Source organism: Saccoglossus kowalevskii, chromosome 18, assembly GCF_978046115.1.
Source record: "Saccoglossus kowalevskii chromosome 18, keSacKowa6.1, whole genome shotgun sequence".
Lineage (NCBI taxonomy): Eukaryota > Metazoa > Hemichordata > Enteropneusta > Harrimaniidae > Saccoglossus > Saccoglossus kowalevskii.
The window spans coordinates 26,092,131-26,119,698 of NC_140658.1; the positions used below are offsets into that span (position 1 = coordinate 26,092,131).

The 27,568-nt window shown below is 37.3% G+C and overlaps 2 protein-coding genes and 1 long non-coding RNA gene across 3 annotated transcripts; all 3 read right to left on the bottom strand.

Moving 5' to 3' along the window:
* Positions 1-580: 580 nt before the first annotated feature.
* On the bottom strand, positions 581-6,466 carry LOC146731984 (uncharacterized). Its single transcript, XM_085492696.1, has 6 exons — positions 6,275-6,466; positions 5,699-6,055; positions 3,095-3,334; positions 2,642-2,731; positions 2,324-2,408; positions 581-2,175 (listed from the first exon to the last, which is right to left on the bottom strand). The coding sequence occupies exons 1-6, from the start codon at positions 6,309-6,311 to the stop codon at positions 1,488-1,490; spliced, it is 1,497 nt and encodes a 498-aa protein (XP_085348822.1). The 5' UTR covers positions 6,312-6,466; the 3' UTR covers positions 581-1,487.
* LOC146731985 (scavenger receptor class A member 5-like) lies at positions 6,313-10,422 on the bottom strand. Its single transcript, XM_085493038.1, has 5 exons — positions 10,264-10,422; positions 8,247-8,381; positions 7,749-7,910; positions 6,458-6,547; positions 6,313-6,317 (listed from the first exon to the last, which is right to left on the bottom strand). The coding sequence occupies exons 1-5, from the start codon at positions 10,328-10,330 to the stop codon at positions 6,313-6,315; spliced, it is 459 nt and encodes a 152-aa protein (XP_085349164.1). The 5' UTR covers positions 10,331-10,422.
* A 4,986-nt stretch (positions 10,423-15,408) lies between these two features.
* On the bottom strand, positions 15,409-16,693 carry LOC144357792 (uncharacterized). Its single transcript, XR_014926937.1, has 3 exons — positions 16,619-16,693; positions 16,325-16,409; positions 15,409-16,141 (listed from the first exon to the last, which is right to left on the bottom strand). It is a non-coding gene; the product is annotated as an uncharacterized LOC144357792 (long non-coding RNA).
* Positions 16,694-27,568: the final 10,875 nt, after the last annotated feature.

A 27,568-nucleotide genomic window follows, 5' to 3' on the forward strand; every position in this document is an offset into this window, starting at 1 on the left:
CTTAACCGTGAGACACATCCCTGGTAATCACGTGATCGTGCCAACGACTGCAGCGATTGGCTTGTCACTTGTTTACTCTGTCACGCCTAAGAGATTTAGCAGAAGGAAGTGGCGAGCGGTTACCCCAGCTGAACGTTTGGGTGAATAAAGACTATAAGTAGTGAACTGGTATATCTACGTGTGGCCGTTATCAGCTAAGCGAGTCACAGTTCCTTGAATACAACGCTAGTGTTTACAACATACATATGTACTACGTATATACCGTGTTGTTTTGATATTGTTTTTCTTCCGTGATTTAGCTTCCTGGGTTTTATAGCTCTTTTCTGAGGGTGGGATAATGCGGTTGATACTAATAAAAACATTATCAATATTTATCGATATGTTGAGACATGAGTTCGAATGATTTTGACTTTATATCTTCCGCAGAAATATCTGTACTGTATCAAATGATTTTTAAAGGCAAATAATATTTCAATGTGTTATTTGAAGAGTAACACTGCTATGCTGACGTCAGCTATAGTGACACATGCTATGCTTCTTATTTTTATATGGTATATATGTGTTTAATATATAATATAAATATTAATACAAATTTCATTCATAGTTAGTTTTACGATATAGCCACAGTTGAATAACACTCGTCTCGATTCATAATATTAGTATTAGATTTTAAAATATCAATTTAAGGAGCCGGAACATTTCTTCTCACATAAATATAGATCATTGGTTGAAATTGTATTCATTATAAAAGATAATTTATCACTAGTGTAGCACAATGTCATAAGACATATAGTGAAATTTACAATACGATATTCATGAATATAATAACGTGAGGAAATATATCCAGATGCTCTGCAATAATATATTGTTTAGATTATTTTAACACATGGCATCATTACCATAAAAGACGTTTGTGCCAGTATTTTAGATAATATACCAATATTAGTATATCTACATTTAAACAAAGGATATTTTGTAAATGCTAATAATAAGTAAATAGTAGTTGAAATATTGCTTATAATACCTCGCAATTGCACATTGAACTGGATCGTGTTGACGTCTTTACTGTGATAGTTGTCTTACTGAGAGTGAAGATAGTAGTAATCCGTGGTGTTGCTAGGTGACGTAGTATGAATTTCAAGAAAACAATTCAATGTGTTGGTAACCTTCTAATCATCATAGGTAAATATTCCAACATAGACATGCACGACAAAGAACCATGGTTCACATTTAAAATTCAGCTTAGTTATGCGCACTGCTAAAGACAATGTATACATACTTATCTTATCTTCCAAATCAGAAATGATTAAATTGAATATGAATATACGTGAGTAACGAATAACAAATATAGATATATAACTTTGAAACAATTCTAAACTGTATGAATTATTCCCACAAAGAAATATGTAGTGTACACATACTCGTGCATCAGTCGTGTTCACATCCCTCACAACATACTTAGAGGTAGCAACAAAACAACTAGTCTCCTATGAAGTATCGTCTACGACATCGTAAATATTGGCATCATTGTCTTCATCTACGTGGTCGCTTACGATCAATATATCATCTACTGATTCATATGTAATATTATCAACAAAACCTTCTGTATCATTTGTCGGATGGCAGTAGTTCTCAGGTTGACTGATATGCTCAGCTGAGCCATTCTTTACATGGATCGTGGAACATGTCTCTTCTTTGCCCCCGATGCAGCCTGATATTATGTCTTCTTGTTCGTCTCCATATTCGTAGATGTCGTTGTCTTTGAATCCTTCTTCGTCATTATTTACATGAGTCGTTCTCAGTATAACTTCTCCTGAATCGTAAATGCTGTTTTCTACGAATCCTTCTACCGTATCGCCGTGTTGTGTTTTATCATTTATCGATTGATAATCATTGTTATCAATAACCTTCTCGTTATCAATATATGTGTCACAGTGTTTTTCATCTCCTTTAATTTGGTGCTTGATCTTATCGTTTCCAATCATCGGGATACAGTGAACAGTGGTTTCTTTACATTCGTTTGTACTGTGTTTTATTTCAAGGTTATCACTTGCATCTACTCCGACTATTTTAGAATAGTAGACTTCTTCTTCATTCATTTGAATATCCAACACTTCGTCATATGGTGCGATTTCTACGGAAGTATGTCCAGATTTTGCGGGATGAGAATTACACCTGAAATGACATTTGCATTACATATATTATATATGCACTATACAGGTAATCTTACATGCAGTATTCTTATACTTTAAACACGTCGAGAAGAAATGAACATTTCAATAATTCATAGCAATCAGCATTTGATGTGTTTAATGTAACTTACTTTTTTAGTCGAAGCACCAGCACAATTGCAACAACCACAATCGCTATGACCGTTGTTATAGCAATCCCTCCTCCGACCATGCCTCCTAGAATTTTAGTAAAATATAAACGGGAATTATGAATTGTTAGGCCGCCCAATTCATGAATTCATCGTCATGTGTACTAAATTTTGGCATGGCGAATAACAGAATTACTCAATAGTCCCAGCAAGCATGATAGCTCAGCTCAGCAAAATTTGATATACAGTGTTACGTCGATGAAGAACGTTGAAATATGTGAATAGCTTAATCATAAATTCATAGTCTTGTTCACAACTTACCAATGGATTTTAAATTCTCTTCATTTCTGGTCTTTTCAGGTTCAGAACTGGCAGTGTTGGTGCTGGTTGTACTTGTAGATGGTGACTTGGCTGAATCAACATAATATAGAATGTTATATACATACAAAAACCCATTGGCAACGTAACACATAGCTCCCAAAAGGACTGCAGGAAAATTCCATATACCTCGCCTAATTCGCTAATGATATCGTTAATTAACAAAATATTTCCAAACTGAGGCTTTGAAAATCTCTATTAATTAACAATATAGTGACCTCGTAGTAGTACTATAACTATTGGAAATTACAATTTAAGCTTGTAACCTGTAAATTGTATTTTATGCCACGCACAGTTTAATTCAGTATTATGCGTGTAATCAAATAAATAAATAATTGTTTGGATTGATGAGTCAAATTAGGATTCATATGAAATGAACTAAAATGACACATTTACCTGTCTCACAATGCTGTCCCGTTCTGTCATCCGGGCAATCACAGTGGTATGATATATCACCATCACTCCATTGACATGTCCCATCATTGACACAAGGGTTACTTTGACATGGGTTCACTCTATTTTCACAAGTAGTACCTTCCCATCCTTCTGAACAGTGACAGACAAATTGTTTCAGACTACCCATGCAATTTGCACCATTTTGGCATGGATCATTAGCACATGGATATGGCTGGAAAGCTGCAGAGGAACGAGGATATACTGTAGATATTAAAATTGTTTTAAACATAGTATTATGTTGTTCTCACAATGCAAACATAACTACAAGTATGAAATAAATAAAAGAAATCACAACTATACTATACAACTATACTGGCATTATGTTGTTCTCTTTATTCTGTTTACGTTTTTATGGAAATTTGAATGTACTAGATGTTTCTCCGATTTTGTTACAACAACGTCTCAGAAAACAACAATGCTTGCAGAGTTTCGGGTCATGACGTTCATCACGTGGTTGCCCCTGATTGTAGGCCTTTTTTTGCATTTGACGAAAATTGTGAATTTTAGCTTTGTTCAACGTACGCTACATGACAAGGTAAACAATAATTCTGATTCAACTTCCGATCAATTGTACATCTATGTATTGTATATCAAATAAATGCTTGTAGAGTTTCAGCTCGGACTTTGCTGGACAAGGCAAAGAGGATGTACGCAGAAAAGCTTGCACAAAGCCCGTCGGAAGTGCCACATGTAGGGCCATCCTTAGAAGTAAGTAGAACAACACCTTGCCCATAGGAAGGATGGGCACTGCGCAGTCCGAAGAAGGCTGTCAGGTTTAGCCACAAGCAAAAGGAGTACCTTGATAGGCGGTTTCGGCTTGGACTGAACGAAAGTCAGACCCAATTACTGTGAACAAAGAGATGAGGCATGCGCGTGATGTACAAGGCCAACGGCTATTCCAGGTGCAGGACTTTTTGATAATAAGTTGAATTAGAAATATAGTTTACCTCGTCATGTAGCGTACTTTAAACATGGCTATAGTTCAAAATTTCCGCCAAAACACAAAAAGTGGCCTACTTTAAGTGAGAGTCACGTGATAACCAAACAAGAATTTTGCAACAATGCATTTGATAGATATTCTATTGATCTATATATAGTACAAGTTTCAAGCCAAAAAACATACCAGAGCGGCAATTATAGCGTTACAAAGTGGGGCCAAAAATTATTTTTTTGAAGCTTGAAACATCTAATTGTTTTTAGGCTGCCCAAGAATTAAATGTATGTCTTTAGAAATTTCACAACAATTTTGGAAAAAGCCAAAATGATGGTCTATTTAGATCTTGTTTTGTTTTTATGATAGGTTTAAAAGTGTTGCCGAGACAATGCCGTAAAATGTGCTGATTTCCGTGTTTTTGAGATGCGAAAATTCAGGAAAATGGCCAGAAAACGTTGTTTGCCCGTTACCATAGCAACAAGGAGTTTTGATCTAAAAGAAAGCTATGTTGAGGGGTTGTGGACCCCTGCCACAATTGTTTGATCCTTACAGACATTTGCTCTTAAAATAGAAAATAAATTCGTTTAAAAGAAGTAGGCTTTTTTCAGTATGTATAGTACCCCTTTCTGATAGTAGAAAAAGGACATACACTCTAGTATAGGACGTTATACATATGGCTATACGCAGAAGACAAACAACATTAGCCCAGGAAGTATCATATGCTATGTTTGTGGCCAGAGAGGTCTTATATCTGATAGCAAGTACCCTCACTTGTTGTATACGAGGAACTAATTGTTAATTACCAGGGTTGGGAGGGTGGTCTGTGGGATTAGGGGGACGGTCACTCTTTTCCGGCACAATTTTTGAAAAAGTAATTGTTAACGATAGTAATAAAAGGGGTAATTTAATTTAAAATGGTTTACAAATATCAACAGTCCTTAAACAGTCAACGAATGCATTTTTTTGAACTTGTTTATGCGCCTCACAGGCTACATAGACTAGAAAGAATTCTATCCAAGTTGTTGTCATTGCCCGTTTCATTAGATATTTGTAAGTGAAAACATTTTATCCAATCAGTTTCAACCTTAGACATATTTTGCATCGGTATAATGTACCTGTAAGTTCGTTTTATTATTGTTTTATTGTTAGCTTATCTCCCTCATTTGATTAACTTGGAATATGTGCGTAGCTGATTTCTTTCTATTTTTGGCAACATAACATAAATTATTCTGAATATGTTTGCTGTTCATGAACTTGAGCTAATTTTTCAGACAGTGGTAATTTTGATATGGCTTTTAAAGAATATTCATGACATTAATAAAAACGTAGCTCATGGCCAATACTGAAACAAATATTATATTATTTGTGATGTAAATCAAATCTCTTCTGATGAAGCTGATGATAAACATGCCGTTCTCTGTATCGATGTCAGTGTCAATATTATTGAAGGTGGATTAGCATTTTAACATTGGAGAAGGTAGGAAATGTGTAGTGTCTAATTTGCTCAGAGGGTAATACAATTTCGATGATCTGCTTCAAATCTACGTCAAATCTCCTACTGCTATATGGATACTTAGAATTAGAATGTTATAAAATATTAATAACAATACCTTCATAGTACAGCACAAATCCCAATGAGTTATCTTTGTTGTTTGATGTGAAAGTCAACAATAATGTATTGTTTACAGTGGTACCAATAACATATTCCATCACTCTATTGTTTAATGTACTATTTTCATTGGTTAGTATGACAGGGTGATTTTGAGGTAGTCCACTGATGTTATAAAATGATACTTGGTCGCCATTTTTAAGACGTAGCATTCTCAGTGTAACCTCTATTACAAAGTCACGAGGTCCTTGCACTGTCCATCGACAATCGCTGTTCCCTGGGTAACTACCAGGGAAATTCGGCGAAAACAGCCAACCTTTAGTTTCGTTAAGTGTACCAGTACAACTACCTAAAGTGGCTAGATAGAGAAAACACAAACATCAATCATTATGACTGTGCACTACTTATATTGGATGTTCGCTAATATTTCAACCTTAACTTAACATAATTTTCAAATCAATGCAAAACCAATAGAGATGATGCCAATGTTTATAAAATATCCACGAATATCGTTAAGGTCAACTGTCTTGTGAATATTAAATTTGTATTAACTAACATTGATTTGTATAATACGTACTGGAATACACTGAGCTAGCATGACTTCCTCCACACATTTCAGTCTTCTTATTATTGCAGGGTAAATCACAATTATCATTACGAATTAAAAGGTTGTTTTTATCTAGAAAATCGTCACCACAGCGACATTCAGATGTGTCTCTAATAAAAGCGTATATGGAATTTCCCCGGCAACGTTTGATACAGTTATGAATTCTGTGTATTATCGCCGGTGAGTCGCCATCAATATAAGGCTGATTATCATTATCTGCAAAACATCCAAGGAAGCCAGGGTCTATGACATTGACAAAGCACATGAATTAGAGTATGTCACAACGTTCATTTTTTACATTTCATCATTTACTGTTGGTCGGTATACAATGACGAATTTGCCAAAGTCATCTTCCGATAAATCTCCACTACAAGAAATACATACAAAGTGTATTCTGAGAAAAAAAGACCATTTATTTAGACACTGTTATTTGAGAATTTGACAATTGTTAGGATTTCTAAAATTAAAAAAAAGAAAAAAATAGCTAATCAGTATTCACAAAGTCAGATATCCAACTATATCCACAGTATAAATAAACCAATTTTTATGATATAAAGTAACTGAAAAGGTAATTACTATGCAAATTAACCAATTCATAGTCTAATGATAACAGATATTTATCAAACCCGGAGCACAGATTGAAGCCAAACAATGATCAGTCATACAATGTACATGACATGACATACCAAGTTTTAACTAATTTGAGAAAAGGATAAGAATATCAGGAGAACCTGCTGAAAGTGGTTTATTAGTGTACAAACTACTAAATTAACATATTCATTTTAATTCTAAACTAGTGTTACAAATTCAACAACAATTCAATTGTTACAATTCAAACAGTAGTAAGTACTTAAAGAACTGATAGTATTTAAATAATGCAAATTTCCTAATTTGTATGCATCATTTATCTGTGTATTAAATTGCAAACAAACTAGTGGTTCTTGAGATATTGGTAAAACAAGATTTGTGCAACCCATCTACTCATCAACCCAGACAGTATGGTGACGTGTTCTGCATACTTAAACAAAAAAACATGTGCTTCAATGTATTCCAATTATCATGTATACCAGTCCCCACCCTCCGGTTCAATGTCTGTGGCAACATTCTTTTGTTATTGTTAATAACATTAAATTTGATAAAAGGTATCGTTAATTGTGTACAATGTGTACAATGTGGTATGTTATATTGTCCGAGATGGAAATGTTCGTGAATAAAACATGTTGAACATTGGACGTGTCAGAAATCTGCTATTCTATGTCCAAGAACAAACTTTTAAACACATTATAAGCCTCATATTCTCAGCATGGTTCTTGAATTGAAATTAAAATAAATGTCTTGTTCGACAGTTATTTAATCACTGACATGTCTTTGTGTAAACAACTTAATATTATCATAATGCTGAACTCATAATTTGCAAATATATTTAAATTAAATTACAACTCACAATTACAGTATACACCAGCATGACCAGTAGAACATTGAGATTCGTCCATCACTGAGAATAAACAATTCAATATTGTACTCTCATTTCCATTACACCCAATATTAACCAGTAGAACACTATGGCCATCACCAAATGCACTATTATGCATTGCACCTGGAAAACCTATAAAAACATATCAATGAAGATAGTATTATTATGTTTCGGCGGGCAGGCGGCGATCGTTTGGTTGCAAGAACGCTGTCAATTACTTTATGAGTCAAAATTTGTCCAGATCAAAGTTTCAGAAATTTGCTGTAAGATTTTAGAACCAATTGAAGGTTCTTTATTCTTGCCTGGCGACTCAATTAGAACACTGTCGCCTATATTCGTGATGAATTGCAACTTCTGTCTTGACTATCGAATTTAGGTTATAATGGACTGAATTAGCTCTAATAAAAATACGCCATCACTCGCCTATAAAACGTCACGGTATTTAAAAATTCTGATAATAATACTTACCAAAACTTCTGCACGTGACCGCCGCGTCTATAAATTCCCACCCATCGCTACAAATTGCACTCCATGTATCATTATAGAATACTTCTACACGACCTTCAAATGGAGTGCGACCACCTACAAGTCGAACGTTCTCACCTGTGAAAACATTGTTAATATAAAGTATTTGATCACGACACGTGATACATATTGTATGGTATGTAATATGCTTACCCATGCTCGGTACTATACGACACTTCTAATATCAAAGATGAACTGAAACCCACGAATATAGCAACAATTTTCTGATATATAAATACTATCACATTTACTAACATTTTTTGTTAATGACGAGAACAGGGGAAATTACTACTCGAGTATGAACAGAAATTTATATTTCATGTATTCGTCAGTTCAATTTCATGCAATTATTGAAAATAATTATTTTTGTCACTGTCAAAAAATATAGATCTGGGCATGCGTGATTACTCATGTTGGATTTAATTGAACCAGTGACCTTTATAAATAAGCGGAAACTGTAACAAGTCGCATCAAGAGATGTTGCAGTCTGATCGCGTTCGATTTCTCATGAAAACACTTCACAACACGCGATTTTATGTTCATTTCAGAAACGTATCAAAGCAAGTGCCGTTGTGTTTGATTTCATCAACGATGTATACATGAGACACTTTTACATATATCAATTTTGTTGTCAACTAAATTACTCGAAAAGAACCCCGGAACGCCAAAATACTAATTCAAATTAGTACCACCGCTCAATGTATATATGAACTCTGTATACTAGTCCAAGGGCTAGCGTTTAATTTACCACGGCTGCAATTATGACGTTTCGGGGCTTTATCACATTTGTGCGTGGTTTTTTTGTGCTTTAGTTAAATAAAGTTGATATGATATAATGGCCAAAAAAAAAACACCGCCGAAATAGTTTTTACACTCCACTCACGTCCTTATGTTTATGCCGTGTATTGTTCACAATCTCGTGGTATACCAGCCTACGGCGGTTGTTTATTGTTTATTTTAGTGTAATATCCTAACCTCGATGTTCATGGTTCATTTAATTGGATACGTGACGATGGGGATGGCAAGTAAATTTTAAAATCTGACTGCGTCACTGAAGCCACAGGTACACGGGTAAATTCGTTCCTTTATTATGTTTCCCCAGTACATAAGCCACAATTTGACCATACGTTCTATTTTTATTCGCTGAACAAGTTCCACTGCACTACCTTGGAATTTAAATACCAAAATCCCATACACTGGTAACAATGGAATGCTTATGTTCACAGTCGAGTTACATTCGAAACGTTGATCTTCACACAGAAGTGTAACAAATAAATACCATTATTTACGATGATATACAAGCCTGTGTTGACTTTATCTTTGTTGAAGTATTATCGCACACTATTTCCTGTGGACTTCCCCTCTGTAAACATGTTCACATACAGGTCAGAGTTCAGGAATTGTAATTACTGTATGTGAAGCGGAACCTGTGTGCATTGGTGATAAACACTCAAGACTGATTCACAATACATTTACATACAGAAATCAGATTTTTAAATGCGTATCAAAATTTAATTTGTATTCTAGTTAGAATGTTAACCTTAGAACATAAACGAAGCACTTTATGAAACTCTATTAACCTGGCAAAGTTTTGCTGACGCCATGATGGTTCGAGTGTAGGTTATTGCGCTGTAAAACTCGACCGAGATTAGTGCCAAGGAACAAATCTTATTTGTCGACGTCCATGATGGTCCAGTCAAATGAGATAATGACTGGGTGTGACGCATGTCTTGACTTCGCAATAGTGTGCGCATAACACAACCATAGTATAGAAGAAATATTGTTTTTAAATGAGTTCACTTGAGTGTTCGTAGATAGAACGCCGAGTTTTAAGAACACATACACATATACAGTTACGTTAACTAATATATTGCTACTATGAAATTACCCTACCTTTCTTAATCAAATATGGCACTGTTATCGTCGCCCTGGTTGCCCTAACAGAGCGTACAAATCTTACCTCTGATACCAAGGAGTTGATAAGGCATACAGACGAGAGTAATAATGGTCTTCAAAGTGTCCAGCATGATAAAGCTCTTAGCTGTTTGTGTTAATGGTGGGGATATTTTCTATAACAGGGTGAACTTCTTCAAAAGTCGCAGGATACATTGTATGCGCATGTCAGTGTTTAGTGTGATTATCATAATCTCACGTCCCGCGTTATAACTATAAGAGTCGCTTACTTCTCAGTGCAATCATGGTATTTATTGGGAAACATAAAACACATTAAAGCATTCTTAAATTGTATAGTGGTTGACCAGGGGGTCGGGCGATACCACTTGTACTCGGATATTCCGCGCCTATGTAGAGAGGTTCGTTCAGAAAATAAACCTGCAGGGACGGAGACGTATCTGAGAGTTTACGTAAATTCAAATTGATTTTCAGTGAACCTATATCACTAATATATGTGCATGGTATGCATATATTTCAGTTGCCGAGAAACGTTCCCCCTTCCCAAAACGTCTGTCATTTGCATCTACCACGATTATGCTAACTTGACCTGCTCGATCCTGTATATATTTAAATTCTAAACGAACGCGACCAGTTGATGGCATATTGCTGCTGCACCGTAATTGGTATCACGATGAATTCCATGTACAAAACACTAAGTTCTTAACACGAAGCCATCATTAATAAAACCGTGTCTTCAGCCAGTAGCTATGAGTGCCTACCCAGCGTGATTGCCCACGAATGAACATCTACTTATAGCATAATCACTCTATTTGCAAGTCTGGGTCTGCCTGACCAAATACAATATAGTCGCTGTGCCACTTTTCGATGTAACATGTACTTGCCGATTATAATTGGCCGATTGGAGTACGACAACTTCAAGCGCCTATATAAGCAAGATTTCAACACCCAAGTAAGTAAAACACTAAATCTATAACGATGTCAAAATTACTGATCCAGTAAGTGAATATCGTAAATTATACAATGAAAAACGGCAGGAGCCTGTAGCGTTATTTGGTACGTCAATATTCCTCAGTGAAATGCATTTTGTACGTTTTAAGGGGTGTGAGAAGATTCTACACAGTAGTGCACGAGTTGCATCGCTTCCCTGTGTCCAATGTATCATTCCAGCATATCCCTTGTAATTGGCTTTATAAGAGTTCTATTTTCGGCCACTGATGTTTCAGTAGTAAGAGTACTAGTGATTCACAATCGTAACATTTTAATATTCAAACTTCATCAAAACTAACATTTCGCAACATACTTGCGCTTATATATCGACAGAGAAACGGGTGATAGGAGTTCTAGAGATTTAATATTTGAGATTAGTCTAAAGACCTATGGAATACACCATACATTTTTTTTCTCAATAGCTGGTCTCTAACAATGTGCACCACGTTGGATCTATTCCGGCATAGTGTAAAATAGTCAGCTAAAGAAATGTCAAATGTAATACTAATAAAGCAACTTAGGTTGCAATATTAGGTTCACTTCCTCTATAATAAAAAAAGTACTTAATTTACCCCAACCATTTCTTCATATTGGAATGTCGTAATTCAGATCAACCATTGACACTTCCCTATAAACTGCTGAATGCTACAGCATTTTAATGATTTTTTAATTGATTTTTCTGTATTTTAGGAGTTGGTTTTAGTACGTGAAATAATTAATTTCGAGCATATGATATATGTAAATGTGTGTATATGGGAGGGGACTACATTCACCCATATTGAGAGGTCTTCTGAATTTGAATGAAGTTTACCAACCACGAAATAATACCTTTCCACGGTGATTATGTTATTGCCGACAATCTATATGTATTTATATTCTTGTAAACTATATGCAACGCGTTTACAATGATACTTGATCCAATTTAAGTCATGTCACGTTCAGTTAAATTATATGGTAGTGAAATGTAAATTCTTCACAGAGGCCATGATGTGCAATCATGGAATTACAATGTCTGTAACAGCTAGATATAACCTTATGTGATATACTATTTAATCTTACAGATGAAATACAAAATACTGAAAACTTGAAAATATTATACCTCGGCATCGGAAAGCTGAACTAAAAAAAATGTTCGGTAAAAAGTTCTTTGGGGAAAGGATTACGCATGGGTTAATCAGGATGTAGGCAAGTAGACAACATAATATAGCAATCCAGCACTGGTGAGCTATATTAAACGGATCTTTAATTTAATTTAAAAGTTCGCTTAGCATTGGAAAGTATATATGAATTTTATGCTTGGAAAAACTATCATTTTTTTACTTGTTTAAAAATAACGTTCGCTGGCCCTCGGCTCTAAACCGCCCAACGTTTGCTGAATATAGCGACCTCTATAGCTTCACATACATCTCCTTTCTTCGTCACTACTTCGGTGCTGATTTATTCTCGATTACTATCGAGATCGAACAGAGCCCTGGTCTGTGCGTACATACGGTGTTCATTGACTGCATTAACATCATGCACACAAAACATGAGACACGATTTTGGCAATATGTGATGTAACTCCAGCCACGGAGGCGACTGGATGACATCAGTTTATCAGGTCAGGCTTATATTATGTACTGTTCGGTCCTTTTATTATATACATACAATGTGATATCGGCCTCAAGTGCATTTTATATTATATAAATAGGAGATTCTTAAGTCTTTATATGGGACGCAAAGCAAATATTTATTTCAAGTAACATTGGATTTGTAAACGGAATGAACAACGGACCCGCTTTTTTGCAAATAAATTCCGTATTTCGATGTTTATTGAATGATTATTTTTCTATATGGTGAGTTGTTTTGTCTAGACGTGTTTTTGTAGCTCTGAGACGTTTGCTACCATTTTCCTGGTCCTTAGTATTTTATTGTTTGTACAACACTTCCTGGAGCATTACCACTACACTACAACTCTTGCTCAGTCATTTCTGTCAATCATCAGTAGATATTTTGTTTGGTGAACTTGTGGTGCCCAATAGCCTGAAAATGGATAGATCTCCCAGACAGGCACATTTACCCATGTACACTCAGACCGAAAGAGATATGGCACTAATGCATGATTTTCCTGCGTATATTATAGCCTATCCTAAAGCCTTTGATTATGTGTCTCATGAGCGCCTTCAACGCCAAATCGCTAGTTTTGGTATTGCAGACACTTGGGAAAAAAGCAGGGAGTGCGAAACATCAGCAGTATTTTATCCTAGAAGCTAGTTGACAGGAGTGTACCTCAAGACACATTTCTAGACCCTATTCTATTCACACTGCTTGTTGCTGATGTTCCAAAAGCAGTGAACAGTCTTGTATCTATGTTTGTCGATGACATCGAGATAAATTAAGATTTTTTCTTTTACAGATTCTGCCTCAGCTCAACTTAATAATGACCTACAGGAACTACAGAACTTGTCTTCAAACACGAAAATATGTTTCCATCCTAGAAAATGTGAAATCTCCCACTTAGGCTTGTACTGGTAGGTCATGGAAACACATATTTTTGTGGTCATTTGAAATCATGGGAGGGAGGTAACGTGTGTGGAGGGTGGCCATTATTTTGTCCCAGCAATCCATTGCATGCATTTTTATTCAGGGTTTCCAGCTTACAATTTAAATTCTTTTCACGTAGACACACATACATTACGTCCTATGTTGTTTAGGTAAGTTGATGAAGAGTGCAGGCCACGACAGATCTGAACTGATGTTGTTCTTGACCGATACCATTGATCTCTTCACGTTAGCTAAATTCATGTACTCGAGGCATTGCAACATCATTCTAATAAATAGCGCCATCTGGTGGCGTAACACTTCTATAACGTGAAAATGACGTATATGTGTGAAGACAATATCGTTGTTCTACTCGTTAATGTGTTTGGTTATGTACTCATCATCTAAAATTTAGTAAAATCTTTCAAAACATAATCTTTATGGATTGACAGATCAACAGGATATTGATGTTTCCTAGTCATCCATTGATGAGAATTTACAGAGAATATTAGGTGAACATTTACAAGGAAACCATTCAGTATTCATAGTGTATCTTCTAAGTATACTTTTTTGAAAACATGTGTAATACATTTCGAATTCAATATATTTTGTTGTGGTTGGGGAATTAAGTGGACATGTAAATATGTCAGTTGTAAATTTCCCCCAGTTAATCAGATATCATATATGTTTCTACAATGTGAATTTAATCAATTGTTTGTATTTGATATTTGCCAGTTTAGGTGATTTTATCAAATCGAGCAGTTACCAGACGTAATACGAAATTGTTACAGAGCCCATCGTTAACACGAAACAAGTTATTTAATCAACGCCAAAGTACACCTTTCTATTCTATAAATTAACACGTTTCAGACTTCTGTCATAAAATAGTTTTCGCGTATCTGTTGACTGACTTATTTAGCTGATTACTAGTGAATGGCTGTGTTATATCTGTTATCATTTAGACTTATGCGACGTCCTGGACGGAACTCGACTCGGTGATTTGAAACCAATTACGATATAACCGTTGCCATCCGGACCGCTATTTCAGTTCGGGATTCGTAGTTAGTAATATAGTGAACGTTTAATCAAAAGATATGACGTGTCTAGTACTTAGTTTGATTGGCTATGTGCAAGTTGAATGTGTGAAGGTCACGCCTTAGAGTCTTAACTGCTTTGTAATTGGTTAAGGTTTTGAATGTGAATAAAATTGTTTTAGTTGGTCTTGGCGAGAACACCACGAGAGACGCAGTCTTGGGTCAGCCTTGAGATAGTCTTGGGGACTTTTCCCCAGGGCGCTGTGTCTTATAGAGTACTCGACTGACCGACTAAAGACGAAAGTTGAAACGTATTTCGTTGTGTGCGTCTATTTGACTGTAGAGCTTAAGTGACTTTCCCGGTCTGGTACCTCTAGCTGACGAGATATAGAGACAGACGTGTATTTCCCCCTGACACGTGTTGGAGAACCCCGGAGGAGACGAATTTCCCCCTGATTCTTCACCAATACGGCAAAAGTTGCACTCAATGAAGAGAAATATTACCATGTGACCATAGTAACTGTCACACTCAACGTAATATTACCGTAATTGGTATAGTACAGGTGTGATGGTTCAAATACCAAAACGGCAACAGTAACAGAAAGACTTCCCTGGCGGCGATGATAAAATACGAACACGGAGCCAACAGATGAGGTTTCAACTGGTACTGGTATTATTATACTCTGCAAACATCAAGTACAATAACGTGGTAAAACTCAACTACTCCAATAACTAGATACTTAAACTCTAATAAAATTCAACGAGATCTCCGATCTGAACTCAGTGCTGAACAACTCCCCTATATACCCACACTGTCTATAAATAGACCATTACATCAGCATACATAATGAGTCTGGAATTTACTATAAATTTCTAGAATGTTTCATTACCTTCTATTGCCTCCTACAGTGTTCTATTTCCTATTCAACCAGTTTCTAAACAAAATCTAGAATATTCCACCCAGACACAGTACGGTTCTAGAACATTCTCAGTGACACGGGAGTGGTAAACAAGTCGTATGCGACATTAACACGAACCATCTTAATATGGTATTCAATAGTTATCGTCTGGTTTACCATCTACAAGACAATCATTATCCATAATGCCACACATAGGGCTAATATCTTGCATAGTACTAGTGTTTCGATATTTCATATCCTATTGCTCTTTGTATTGGATTTTGTGACTTCATCATCATTGTTCACATAATCTCTCATTGACGGCTTAGTTCTGATACTGTGTACTTCTTCATAGCTATTGCTTTCGAGTCCAATTATGTTTAGTTTGGTGTAGCATACGTTTTCAGTCGTGTTAACATCTAGCCCCTCGTAGTCGGCATTCTTGTCCAAAGTTGGTGATGACTGTGTTGAGTTCGATTCTGTCCTGAAAGCACAGCACTAAGATTGTAGTCTCATTACATAATGATAACATTTGTATTGCAGACTGGGTTTATAATAATTTGATAATCTAAGCAGGTTGTTACGACCGTGAAATGACAAGAAGGCAATCATGAAAATTAGGCCTTTAGAACACACCATCTAATATACCTTATGTTAAATTACTTACTTTTTCTTTCGGAGAATTACAACCAATGAAACCACACTAATTATTAACACCATTACTATAGCGATCCCTCCACTGGTGACTCCCCCTATAAATCAAGTATATGAGTACATTTGTATTGATTGATCATGCAAATTGAATAACATGTAACAGATTAGTCATTCGATGCATTTACATATTCGATACTAATGCTCGTACAACGTATTTAGCACGTTTTTATCACACAATAGATTCAGATATGGTAATATAAAATTGAAATTATATATTTACATACGTATACTATTGTGCATAACTTACCAATGAATATTTTGTTGTTTTCAAGTCCAGTACTGGACGTTGGAATTACTGTCGATAATGATATCGGACTGGATGGTGACAATGATGCATCTAAGTAAAATGATGTATAAAGACATAGTCTCGGCGAAATAACTGTATTCGCTACATGCATTAACTTTTACGCAAATTCGTTACATAGTTTAGAATGGGAACATCGATAGTAGTTTGTTTTTTTATTGACAGAAAGGTATATTGACCGTTACCAATTGTTACCATGCAGTGTTATTCTTTATGGACTGGATACACAAGCAAGCTCGGGCGCTTCCGCCGCACGACCTCGGGCCGGTTATTTTTTGCTCGTCTGGCCCTCAAAAAAACCTATTTGATTTTATCCGGGTTTCGATACGGGCCTTTTTACTGGCGCGGATTTATACGGAGGATTCTAAACGACGCAAACGTGTCAACATCTCTCACACAATAGACACACGAATTTCACCAAATATATCCACAAATTACGTTTTAATGAAACTGCAAATGAACGTAAATTTATAACAATATTTTAACGGTAATAAATACGAACTCATTATAAACTTTCTTTATTAATAATGGACACTACAGACCACCAAAGTTGATCATTTACTGACCGTCCGACAAGGGACGTTTTCTTGGGGCTGATGTTGTAGCCGCAGGTAGAGACACGTTGATTTCACAGTTGTTAAAGACCGTAGTCGGTGAACCGGAAACAATTGCTTGACAAGAAGCAGTTTGGTTTACAGTTCCAGATTCTGGCGTAGCTCAACTAAGAATATCTGAATTGCGCCGATGATCTTACGTTGAGAGACAGTATCGTCACAGTCAGCTGGTGTCGGTGTCGCTGGATGTCGCTGAATGTGAGTATCGTAGTGCTGTAAACTTGACACGTTTTTGTGACCAGTTATATTTATGATTGATTGTGGTGGAATGCCGGCTTTCGTTAGGGTAATAATGAGTCCAACTGGTCTTTTGGTATATTTCCCATACACAGAATAATATAGAAGCTCAACTCAAATTACGCGCGTTGTTTGTAAACAGAAAGTAGTTCCAGGAAATACACGCGTTTACCAAATATGGTAAACGGAGCCCGGGCGTGATATGGACAAATATTGCACGGTTCGCGCCATTCTCCTTCCCAGAGTTCCTTGCGGTTAGATCACCGAAAGTATCTCTGCCACCACACACCGCCATTTTGTGGTGAAACACCACAAGACTTTTACTACGCGAATTATTTGCGTATTTTTCTTATTAGAGGGATCTAGTGTTGATTTATTCCTACTTGAAAACAAGTTTTAAAATATTTTATCGATAGCTGATAACGATTTTTCCGTAAATGCACTGTCAAGGGTGAAATAGTTATAATTTACAGAAGAAAATAATCTCATGCGGCGGAATAACGGTTGCTAAGGTGTCGATTGCCAGACAAAAAAATATAAAGAAACGATTGCACTTAGGGGTATTGACGGCTAAAACGTCCTACTGTCACTCCGTTTGTGCTATCCTCGGGGGCGGAGCTACGTCACGGACGTTCTACGTTGCTAAGACGCGCACCACTGTACCACGTTTTTCTATGGGCTTTGTGCGCGCTGCTCAGGAACGCCGGTGGAGCCGGTGAAAATTCGAGAAAACAACACAAACTCAACTTTGAAGTAATCCTGAACAACCAAATTTATATATGTTACACGCGTAGGACTAATCTTGTTACACTGTTCAGGGGACTCTCAACAACCATCGCAAAGTACCGTTTTCTGTGAGTTTTGGTCTTTGTTTTCACCGCGAGGGTTGCCAGGCGGTAAAAAATGCCCGGATGCCCGCCCCCGAGGATAGAAAGAAAAAAAAGCTTCTACACCTTCTACACCTTCTACACCTAGGACGATTACACGGGACAGAACCATATTTCTCAGGGTCTCCCCTTTCACCCGTATGCACCAATAACCTCCTTAAATTAGTGTCACGGCGCCAGGCAGTAGTAGGCATTAGTGGAAACGTAGAACTTGTCTCCTCACTGGTCTTATTACAGACACTAATCGTATATTTGGTCCCAAGGGAGATGTTGAGGTCAAATATCCGTTCAGTTGTATCACTATGAATGTTGTATATTGCATTTCATGTATTAGATGCGGTAAACTTTATATTGGTTCTACAGTTCGTCGACTGGGTGATCGGTTTGCTGAGCATCTACGGCAAACTAGACAGAAAAATCGTTATTATCCGGTTTCACTTCATTTTAATTCTAGTGGACATAATATTACAGATATGTCTATTTCTGGTGTATGTGTTGTCAATGGCAACGAAAATCAGCTCAGGCGTGTCGAGGAGGAAACTATATTCCGCCTTGGAACTAAAGAACCCCATGGTATTAACAAACAGTTCAACTCATTTGTTGAGCTCACTACCTAAGGCGCGTTATTTGTTCTACTGTGGAATTTTTTGTGATTCTAACTTATAGTTCATGCGCGTTCTTACGTTCCTATGTTCTACCTGTACGTTATCACACTTGCTTCTATGCTATCGATAAAGAGCCATTGCTCGAAACGTCTAGCTATTTTTAATAGTTATTTAGGACTACGATTACCAAATATTATCTTCAATATATCATAACTTTGAAAACGGCCAGTATATGCAAACAACGCGTACACATTCGGCGGGTTTGAAAATCGAACACTTGCATGGCAATGTCTTGGTGAGCGTCTTTGAAAGAAGCACAAAATCGCGTGGAGGCAGAGATATATTCGTAATAGAACTCTGCCAGGGAGATTGAGCTCGCGCATCGGGATTCCCATAGCGTTACAAGGCCGGGCAATACTAGGTATATGATAAAAGTGTTTGTACCCTGGCACCATAATGAACTCCTGCGATTGGGGATAATATTTTGCCTGTATAGTATGTACGATTACACCGTTTAATATAATCTGCATACCGATAAATTTTCGGCTAAAAATGTTGGTTGTCACCTAATATAAATAATGTTTTTAGTTTTTGTTGGGATTTTGAATCGTTTAGGTTTGATTGTCGACTCTAAATCCATGGGGGGAAATAGACACATGATATTGCCTTCTTGGTCAATCAGTATGTGATCAATATAGTTTTTGGAAATTTTTGGAAAAAACTCTGAAAACCCTTTTAATTTTGAATAATTTGGTAAAAAATGAAATCTTTAAGCTACATACTTTAGCGATTATTTGTTTCATCATAACATATGCAAATAACACATTATTGTAGTGGCCACACTCTGCTTGTTTACGAGAAGGTGAATATATAACTTGAATTCGAATTATAGGGATAATCATTGTCATTGCGTTCTTAGTAAATCACAATCCTGATAAGTTGAAGCCAGGTCCAGTATTTTCTATTGCACTATAAATGTAATGGTTAAAAACTACATACCCGTTTCACAATGCTGTCCTATTCTATCATCCGGGCAATCACAGTGGTATGACATATCACCATCACTCCATTGACATGTCCCATCATTTACACAAGGGTTACTTTGACATGGGTTTACTCTATTTTCACACGTAGTACCTCCCCATCCATCTACACACCGACATATAAATCGTCCCGGAACCGAAGAACACGTCCCTTCATTTCTGCATGGCAAACTATCGCATAGATTTGTCTGTAAAGCTACACAGTACAGATGTCTTTTTATTGTAATTTTCCTTTATGACGTATACTGTTGGATAATATGATTGTGATAGACTTGAAAATTCAATTTGTTTTTAATTTATGGCGAGTCGACTTGGAAAGGTAATTTGAGAATTTGATTGGTGTTAAAACAAATTATTAATGTTGTTTTTTGGTTTAACAATTTTTTTCTTTTGATAGTAACGATTGATTGTGAGCGGATGAACCCTTATTATTTAATGATTAGCTTTCCCTGAAACGATAGTATATTTCAAAGTGCTTTACCTTCATAGAACACAACAAATCCAAGTGATCTCCCCACTTCATCAGATGTAAATCTCATCAATAATGTATTATTAGATGTGATCCCAATGCCATATGATACAACTCCAATGTTTAAGGTACTATTGTGGTTGGATAACATGACGGGTTGGTTGTCAGGTTGTCCACTGATGTTATAAAATAATACTTTATCGCCATCACTAAGACTCAACATTCTCAGTGTAACTGCTATTACAAAGTTTGAAGGTTGCTGTACTGTCCACAGACAGTTTAGGCGATTCCAATAGTTGTAAGGAAAGTTTTGACTAGATATCCATCCCTCAGGATCAGTTAATGAGCCACCACATCGACCTAGAGCAGCTTAGCATAAACAATTCGGTTATTATTAATTATTTAGCACAGGTTCACTGATAATTGTCATTCATACTTATCCCAAATCAGTCGAGAGAACTCGTATGTACGTGTGCGGCTATACGACTGTTCATACGCAGTTTTAGATGAGAATCCCGATAGGTTTGTCGAAAATGTGAATCATTTATTAACACGTATTGCCATCATATTCTAGTAAAATTATCACATTAATGTTAAATATGGCATTCGCAAATGCAACGCTAGTTAGTTAGTTATTCAAAAGTTGTACAGAAGTTGTTGAAGCAGTGCATAGTTATTTGGAAAAACATTCAGTGTGTAAGCGTGGTTCAAGTGAGCGCACTGTTGCATGCTGGGGAAATTATAAAGACTGATAACGTTTAATGCCAATCTGTTTTGGTTATATTTGATTTGTCATTGTAGTTTGTGGCACGTAACAGTAGAAGGCATTTTTATAAGATATGCACTACACAGTTGTATTATAGACTAGATTAAAGTTGAGATAATATACCCAACCTCTGGTATATGTACAAAAGTCGTGTAGAGAAATATATAAGCACATCAACACAAGCGATTAACAATATTATTGACGATTTTATGTCTTAATGTGATATCAATTACATCCTCAAGCTTTGTTTGATCTATTCGCATTCGTGGTCATGTTATTAAAACAATATACGAAGACCAAAGCTTGTTTTTAAATAATATTGAAAGCTTGTTTACATATAACACTGTCATGAATTGTTTTCTTAAATTTACGTTTTACAGTTTTGTAAAATAATTTGTGCTACAATGCTATTTTATCACAGAACAAGTGTGTTTTATTCCTACCAATATAACAAAGCCAAACCCACGAAATTACTATGTGAACGCTGCCATCAACGAACATTATGAACTTAACTTTATGGTTGGAATATGAGGGGTTTACACATTAATGCTACCGATTATGAGTTTATCCTTCTGTTACAAGTTTGATACATTTGGCAAAAAAAAAGACGATGTAAATATATTTATTAGTGATACCCAGATATTTTTTGTGATATTTATATTTTTGGATGATTACTTATTGAGACGTTGAGTTCATTTATTAGTTGACAGCGTATATTAACCAGATTTGTGGTGGCCAGTGAATGGCGCCACCTTTTGGTCATGTGCGTGCATGTTATATAAATAAAGAGGAGTTGCGTTAACTGGACGCTTTTGTGTTGTACGCCTATTGTCAGTGTCTCGCGTATGTGCGGATTTCTGCGTCAGACCTATTGTGAACGGTCCCGAATTCAGATTTTCCGACAGAGCATGACTCTGAGCGTCGTTTAACACCAGAAACGACCACATTGAACGATAATTCACGAAACGCGAGCGATGCCTTGGAGTTGCTGACCAAACGTTCACCACGCGGATACGTTGCTTCCATGGAATAGCACACAGAAGACGGCGCGCGGGTCGTCGCTGAATTACCCACTTGTCTATCTCGATGAGCATAAGTGTGCGACGGACATTGAATCGCCAACAAAATAAAAAAAGTAATAAGAGTGAGTACATTCCGATGTTAATGTTGATGTAACTTTATAACTAATTCTCAGACGATTTAATCACAAACATTGCTTATTCTGTGATGTAACCTTGCTACGCCAACTGATCGCAGATTTATAGTGTGTACGCGACGTGGTGTGGGCTCAGCTAGTTTTCGAGGTGTTGAGAAGTTACATATATGAAATTTAATCGAAGTACGAAAGTTCTCGTCGAATTGTGAGCAGTTCTCCATATCTAAATCGCGGGAAAACCTTGTATCACGCTCATTTGCATAGACCTCATGTTCGAGCATCTCATTAACATTTTATTGCGTGAATACTTACGCGCGCCCAAGTGTCAATAACCTTGTGATCACGTGATAATCTCGCGACATTATTTTATCCCGAACTGTGCTGATTGTGCGTGCAACCTCGCTCTGACCAAAGTATTGCCGAACTTTTACGCAACGTAATAGAGGATACTGGACACGAAAACGAGGCTTCATTGAAATAACGTGTGCCCGTGTTAAAGTATAGGGAAATATTTAGTACATCAAAACAGAGTAATTCATGGTGATAACTAAATATTCTGAGAACAATTAGGAATTATTCGGAATTATATGATGCCTGCGACAGTGTGTAGAGCACTTTAAATTTTGTGGTTAGTTGTACATAGAGTACAATATTTTCCATGAAGTAGATGTCTTAGAAGATTTATATACAGCAGTATTTATGAATTTGAACTCGACTGACCTGTGCCTTTGACCAAGAAGTTGACACCTTGAATTGGCCTGATATGACATTGACCTTTGACTCCTGATTACAGTGAAAGTGCTGTTTCCATTGTTTCAACTGCCTGCAGTGTTCATCTGAACTATATATAGTAACTTTAATAACAATATATCTTACCATTGATGACTTTTACTATAATATTGATGGTGTATAGCCATCCAGTGAACATTGCGTCTCTTGTTTCAATACATTGTAGTATTCTTTGCCCTGTGCCAGAGTGCAGGCACACGAGTCGTAGTTGTGTATAAGTGTTCCCAGGAATTTCGATATCAGTACAGTATTATCTCAAAGTGTGATATATTTTACATGTTAATTGTGATCTCTGCTACTATAGTGAACCAATTACTTACCCTGAACACAAAGATTTATTATGCGTACCAGTATCCCAATGTTTGGACATTGATGGGTCGTTTTGTTAATAATTTGGTGGCCCCAGTTGATTTTTCCTGTGAACCTGGGAAAGGCGACTTTGCCTGTTGCCATTTATCTTGTTTTGGCCTCTTGGATGAATATTTTGGTTACATAATTGGCGCCCGCTAAGGGGGGTAGTCGATTGGTTGCTATCGCCGGTAGTCCTGAGATATGATTGTGGACAGTTGAGTGTTGTTCCCCTTTTGACTTACTGTGGCCCAGTGTGAGAGTGATTTGATTGACTTTCATGTATATAGTTGTATTGTATTCCAAGCTATTTTTCATTAACTTTTTGTAGAAGTGCATGTTTGGCAATTTATTTTTAGATTGGTGTAGTGAACTTGCATCACTTAGTGACCTGGACTATCAGTGGTGCTTCTAATTGGTAACTGATGCACTGCAGCTGCAGCCCTATAGGATTATCACGATGGATGATCATAAAGGCGGCAAGGTAAATAAGAGTGATAACCATGGGGGAACTCAAGTGAAAACTTCACCTGATATACCTCTTAGGACCATGCCTGGGTTGGGAGGGGTGACACCTGGACTCCCTTTGGTGACACATGAAGATATGTTAGATGATAGGTGTGGGGATAGAACCCCTAGTCATTCTGGTAGTGAGGGTTATATTGGCAAATTGGCTAAAGATGAGATGGAGTTACGTGAGAATGAACTGAGATTGGCCAAATGGAGTGCAAAGTTGAAAAGTTTGGAACAACACAATTTAGTACGTGAGCGTGAGTATGAACGCATGCAATTCCAGAGTAATAGTGATCATGCTAATCGTCAGTATTGCGAAGATATTGATGATTTTGAGCAACAATACCGTAACAGAGGACAACACGCTCGATCCCTCAATCATGTTAATTCAGAAGTCGTGGCTGGTCTCAAAGAAGAACGTGACCAGTTGCAATCCAGAATTGATTGGTTTTACAAAGAGCACAATAATGATACCGAAAAATTCAGGCGTGATGAGTTAGCATCAAAGATCGAGCAGATGGATCTTAGAAATCATGAGGAAAAGCTTGCACAAGATCATGACCATGAAAGGCTGCGACTACAAGACGAATATGACTGTGATAGGCAGCAAATGCAAAAAGAGCGTGAGCTTGCTGAGCAGCAGTACCAAGAGAAAATGGAGGATATAGAGAAGCGTTACCGAAGTAAAGCTTATAGATGTTCTATGGATTCTGCAGTCATAGTTCCCCAATCTGTTATTGCGCCGCAGGTGAGTGTTAAAGATAATCTTTTGGGTACCTCGACCAGTATTGATGATACAACAGGTAAGAGTAATGTTCATTCAGGACAGGGAGCTTGTTCAGACATAGACTACCCAGACAGCCAAGATGTGCGGAAGCGTGGTAAGTTAGATAGTGAGAGATTTACTCACCAAACTACTTTGTATAATCCTCCAAAATTACCTACATTCTCTGGAGATCCTGATAGAAAAGGAGATGTAGATTTTGAAATTTGGAAGGATGATGTTGAGCATCTGAGTGCAGAGAATATGCTTAGTGATAAAGCGGTTGTTCGTGCAGCAAGGAAATCATTGAGAGGCCTGGCTGCCACAACAGCGATGAACATAGATAAGAATGCTACTGTAAAAGAAATAGTCTGCAAGTTAGAGGTGGTATTTGGTACTGTGGAAACTGGTCATGCCCTACTTCAGAGATTCTACAGTAGCAGACAGCGTGCAGGAGAGAAAGTTGCAGAGTATGGAGTACGCCTGGAAGCAGCCCTGAACCTGATAAGAAGACGTGGAGGTATCCTTGTTTCTCAAATGGATGAAACACTGAGAGAGACATTTTGGAAAACAATCCAGGATGATCAAGTGAGGAATGGAATAAGGCATTGTTACAAACAGTGTGATAATTTTGACGAAGTGATACGTGAAGCTCGTTTGGTGGAACAAGATCTGGCTGAGTACCAAACTGATTCCAAAAACCAACCCAAACAACCTAAGCAAGCTCGAACACATGTTCAAAAACAGCCTGAAGCTTCTAATACTCCGGCTGGTGAGAATGAAATGAAGGAAGACTATGAAAACAAAATTAAGGACATGACTAAGCTTATGTTACTCATGCAGGAGCAACAGAAAGAAACAAAGCGAGATTTGATGGAGCAACAACGAGAAATGAGGCGAGAAATGACTACTGAGATTGAGCACCTTGTATTGGACACACTAAAAAGAAATCGTCCCCTTCAAGAGAGTAATGGTGGATCATGGAACAACTTTAAAGATAGACCTCCATCATCACAACGTCAGCAGTCTATTGATAGGAGAGGACGTTCACCCATAATATGTTATAATTGTAATGAGACTGGACACATGGCGAAAGAGTGTAAAGCACCCTGCAAGATATGTCAACAGACTGACCATACTTCGTATACCTGCCCAAAAAGTAAATACCACAAGGGAAAACCCTCTGCTCAGTCACATGGTAATGTTGAATCCTGCCGAACACGTGGAAATTATCAAGGAGATCGTGCTGTCCCTTTAGATGACAGAGTAATAGGTCCACTGGGTGAGGAGATGGCCATGGTGAATGGTGTGCCATGTAAGACAATGATTGATACAGGATCTCAGGTAACTATTATAAGTAAATCATTCTATGACAGGAACCTGAGTGATGTTCCCATCATGCCACTTGCTGAAGTACTGCATGTAGCAGGTGTTCATGATGACATATGTGAGTATGATGGTGTTGCTGAGCTAGAAGTGTCCTTTCCAGCTAAAGTGTTTGGAGATGTTGGAACTAAGTTAATTCTGGCTGTGGTAAGTAATGACACTAAGTACTCTACACGTGTGCCGATGTTAGCAGGCACAAATTGGCTTGGACTGTATGCACGTAAGTATCCACTGAATGTTCTAAATAAGCAGGGTAAATGTTTGTCTCCTGTAGCTCGTACAGCCATAACATTGATTCGTGCTAGAGAAAAGTTCCAAGGCAGGAATGGCAATATTGGACAGGTGGATAGCCCAGTAGTGATTAAGCCCAATCACGCGATGACTATCATGGGTGCTTTAAAACCTGGTCCGCCTGGTGAGAAGATGGAAGTCCTCCTAGAAGATGATTGTCGTGGTAGATATGAGAAAATATGGACCCTCAGCTCAATAGTGACTACTGTTGAATGTGGACGAAAACACTCCAAAGTCCCAGTTGTGTTATACAATGAAACTGCAGTGCCTGTAGTTGTTAAGTCTGGGATGGTAGTGGGTGTGGCTAAGGCTGTTATTGGCATTGACCATACACCAGTGCAGGTAACAGTGGCCAAAACATATGATGCTAATCCACAGAAGACAACCATATCAGGTGGTGGGTTAGATTTTGATATGACTGGAGCTCCTATTACAGCAGACCAAGCCCTTCAGGTCCGTGATATGTTGATTCGAAACCACAAATCATTTTCTAAATCTGACACGGACTTAGGGCATTGTGAATTGTTCAAGCATGAGATAAACTTGAAGGATGAAAGACCCATTAAGCAACCCTGTCGTAGAATACCACCCGCTTTATATGAGGAGGTCCGCAGACAGTTACAGGGTATGCTAGAGAATGGTACTATTAGAGAATCCACCAGTCCTTGGTCATCCCCTTTGGTGTTAGTGATTAAGAAAGATGGGACAACTCGAATCTGTGTTGACTACAGGCGATTGAACAGTCAGACAATTCCAGATGCTTATGCACTGCCTCGAATTGAAGAGGGCCTAGATATTTTGGCTGGAGCTAAGTGGTTTTCATCACTTGATTTAAAGAGTGGCTTCTGGCAAATAGCTATGTCTGAACATGATATTCCAAAGACAGCCTTTGCTACGCCTTTTGGATTCTATGAATGGACTGCAACCCCATTTGGATTGATGAATGCCGGAGCAAGTTGCCAGCGTACAGTAGAGCGATGTTTGGGTGACTATAATATGAAGATTTGTCAAGCATACTTGGATGAC

Excerpts from the sequence above, each read along its gene's own strand:
- LOC146731985 (XM_085493038.1), bottom strand. The coding sequence starts at position 10,330 with ATGCTGGACACTTTGAAGACCATTATTACTCTCGTCTGTATGCCTTAT. Across the intron at positions 8,382-10,263 it reads TCAACTCCTTGGTATCAGAG|GTGAGAACGTTCGACTTGTA; the intron begins GTAAGATTTGTA and ends ATGTTTTCACAG. Across the intron at positions 6,548-7,748 it reads TGCTGGTGTATACTGTAATT|ACCCTGGCTTCCTTGGATGT; the intron begins GTGAGTTGTAAT and ends TCAATGTCATAG.
- LOC146731984 (XM_085492696.1), bottom strand. The coding sequence starts at position 6,311 with ATGTGTGGAGGAAGTCATGCTAGCTCAGTGTATTCCA. Across the intron at positions 2,409-2,641 it reads AGAGAATTTAAAATCCATTG|GAGGCATGGTCGGAGGAGGG; the intron begins GTAAGTTGTGAA and ends CTAAAATTCTAG. Across the intron at positions 2,176-2,323 it reads CTGGTGCTTCGACTAAAAAA|GTGTAATTCTCATCCCGCAA; the intron begins GTAAGTTACATT and ends ATGTCATTTCAG.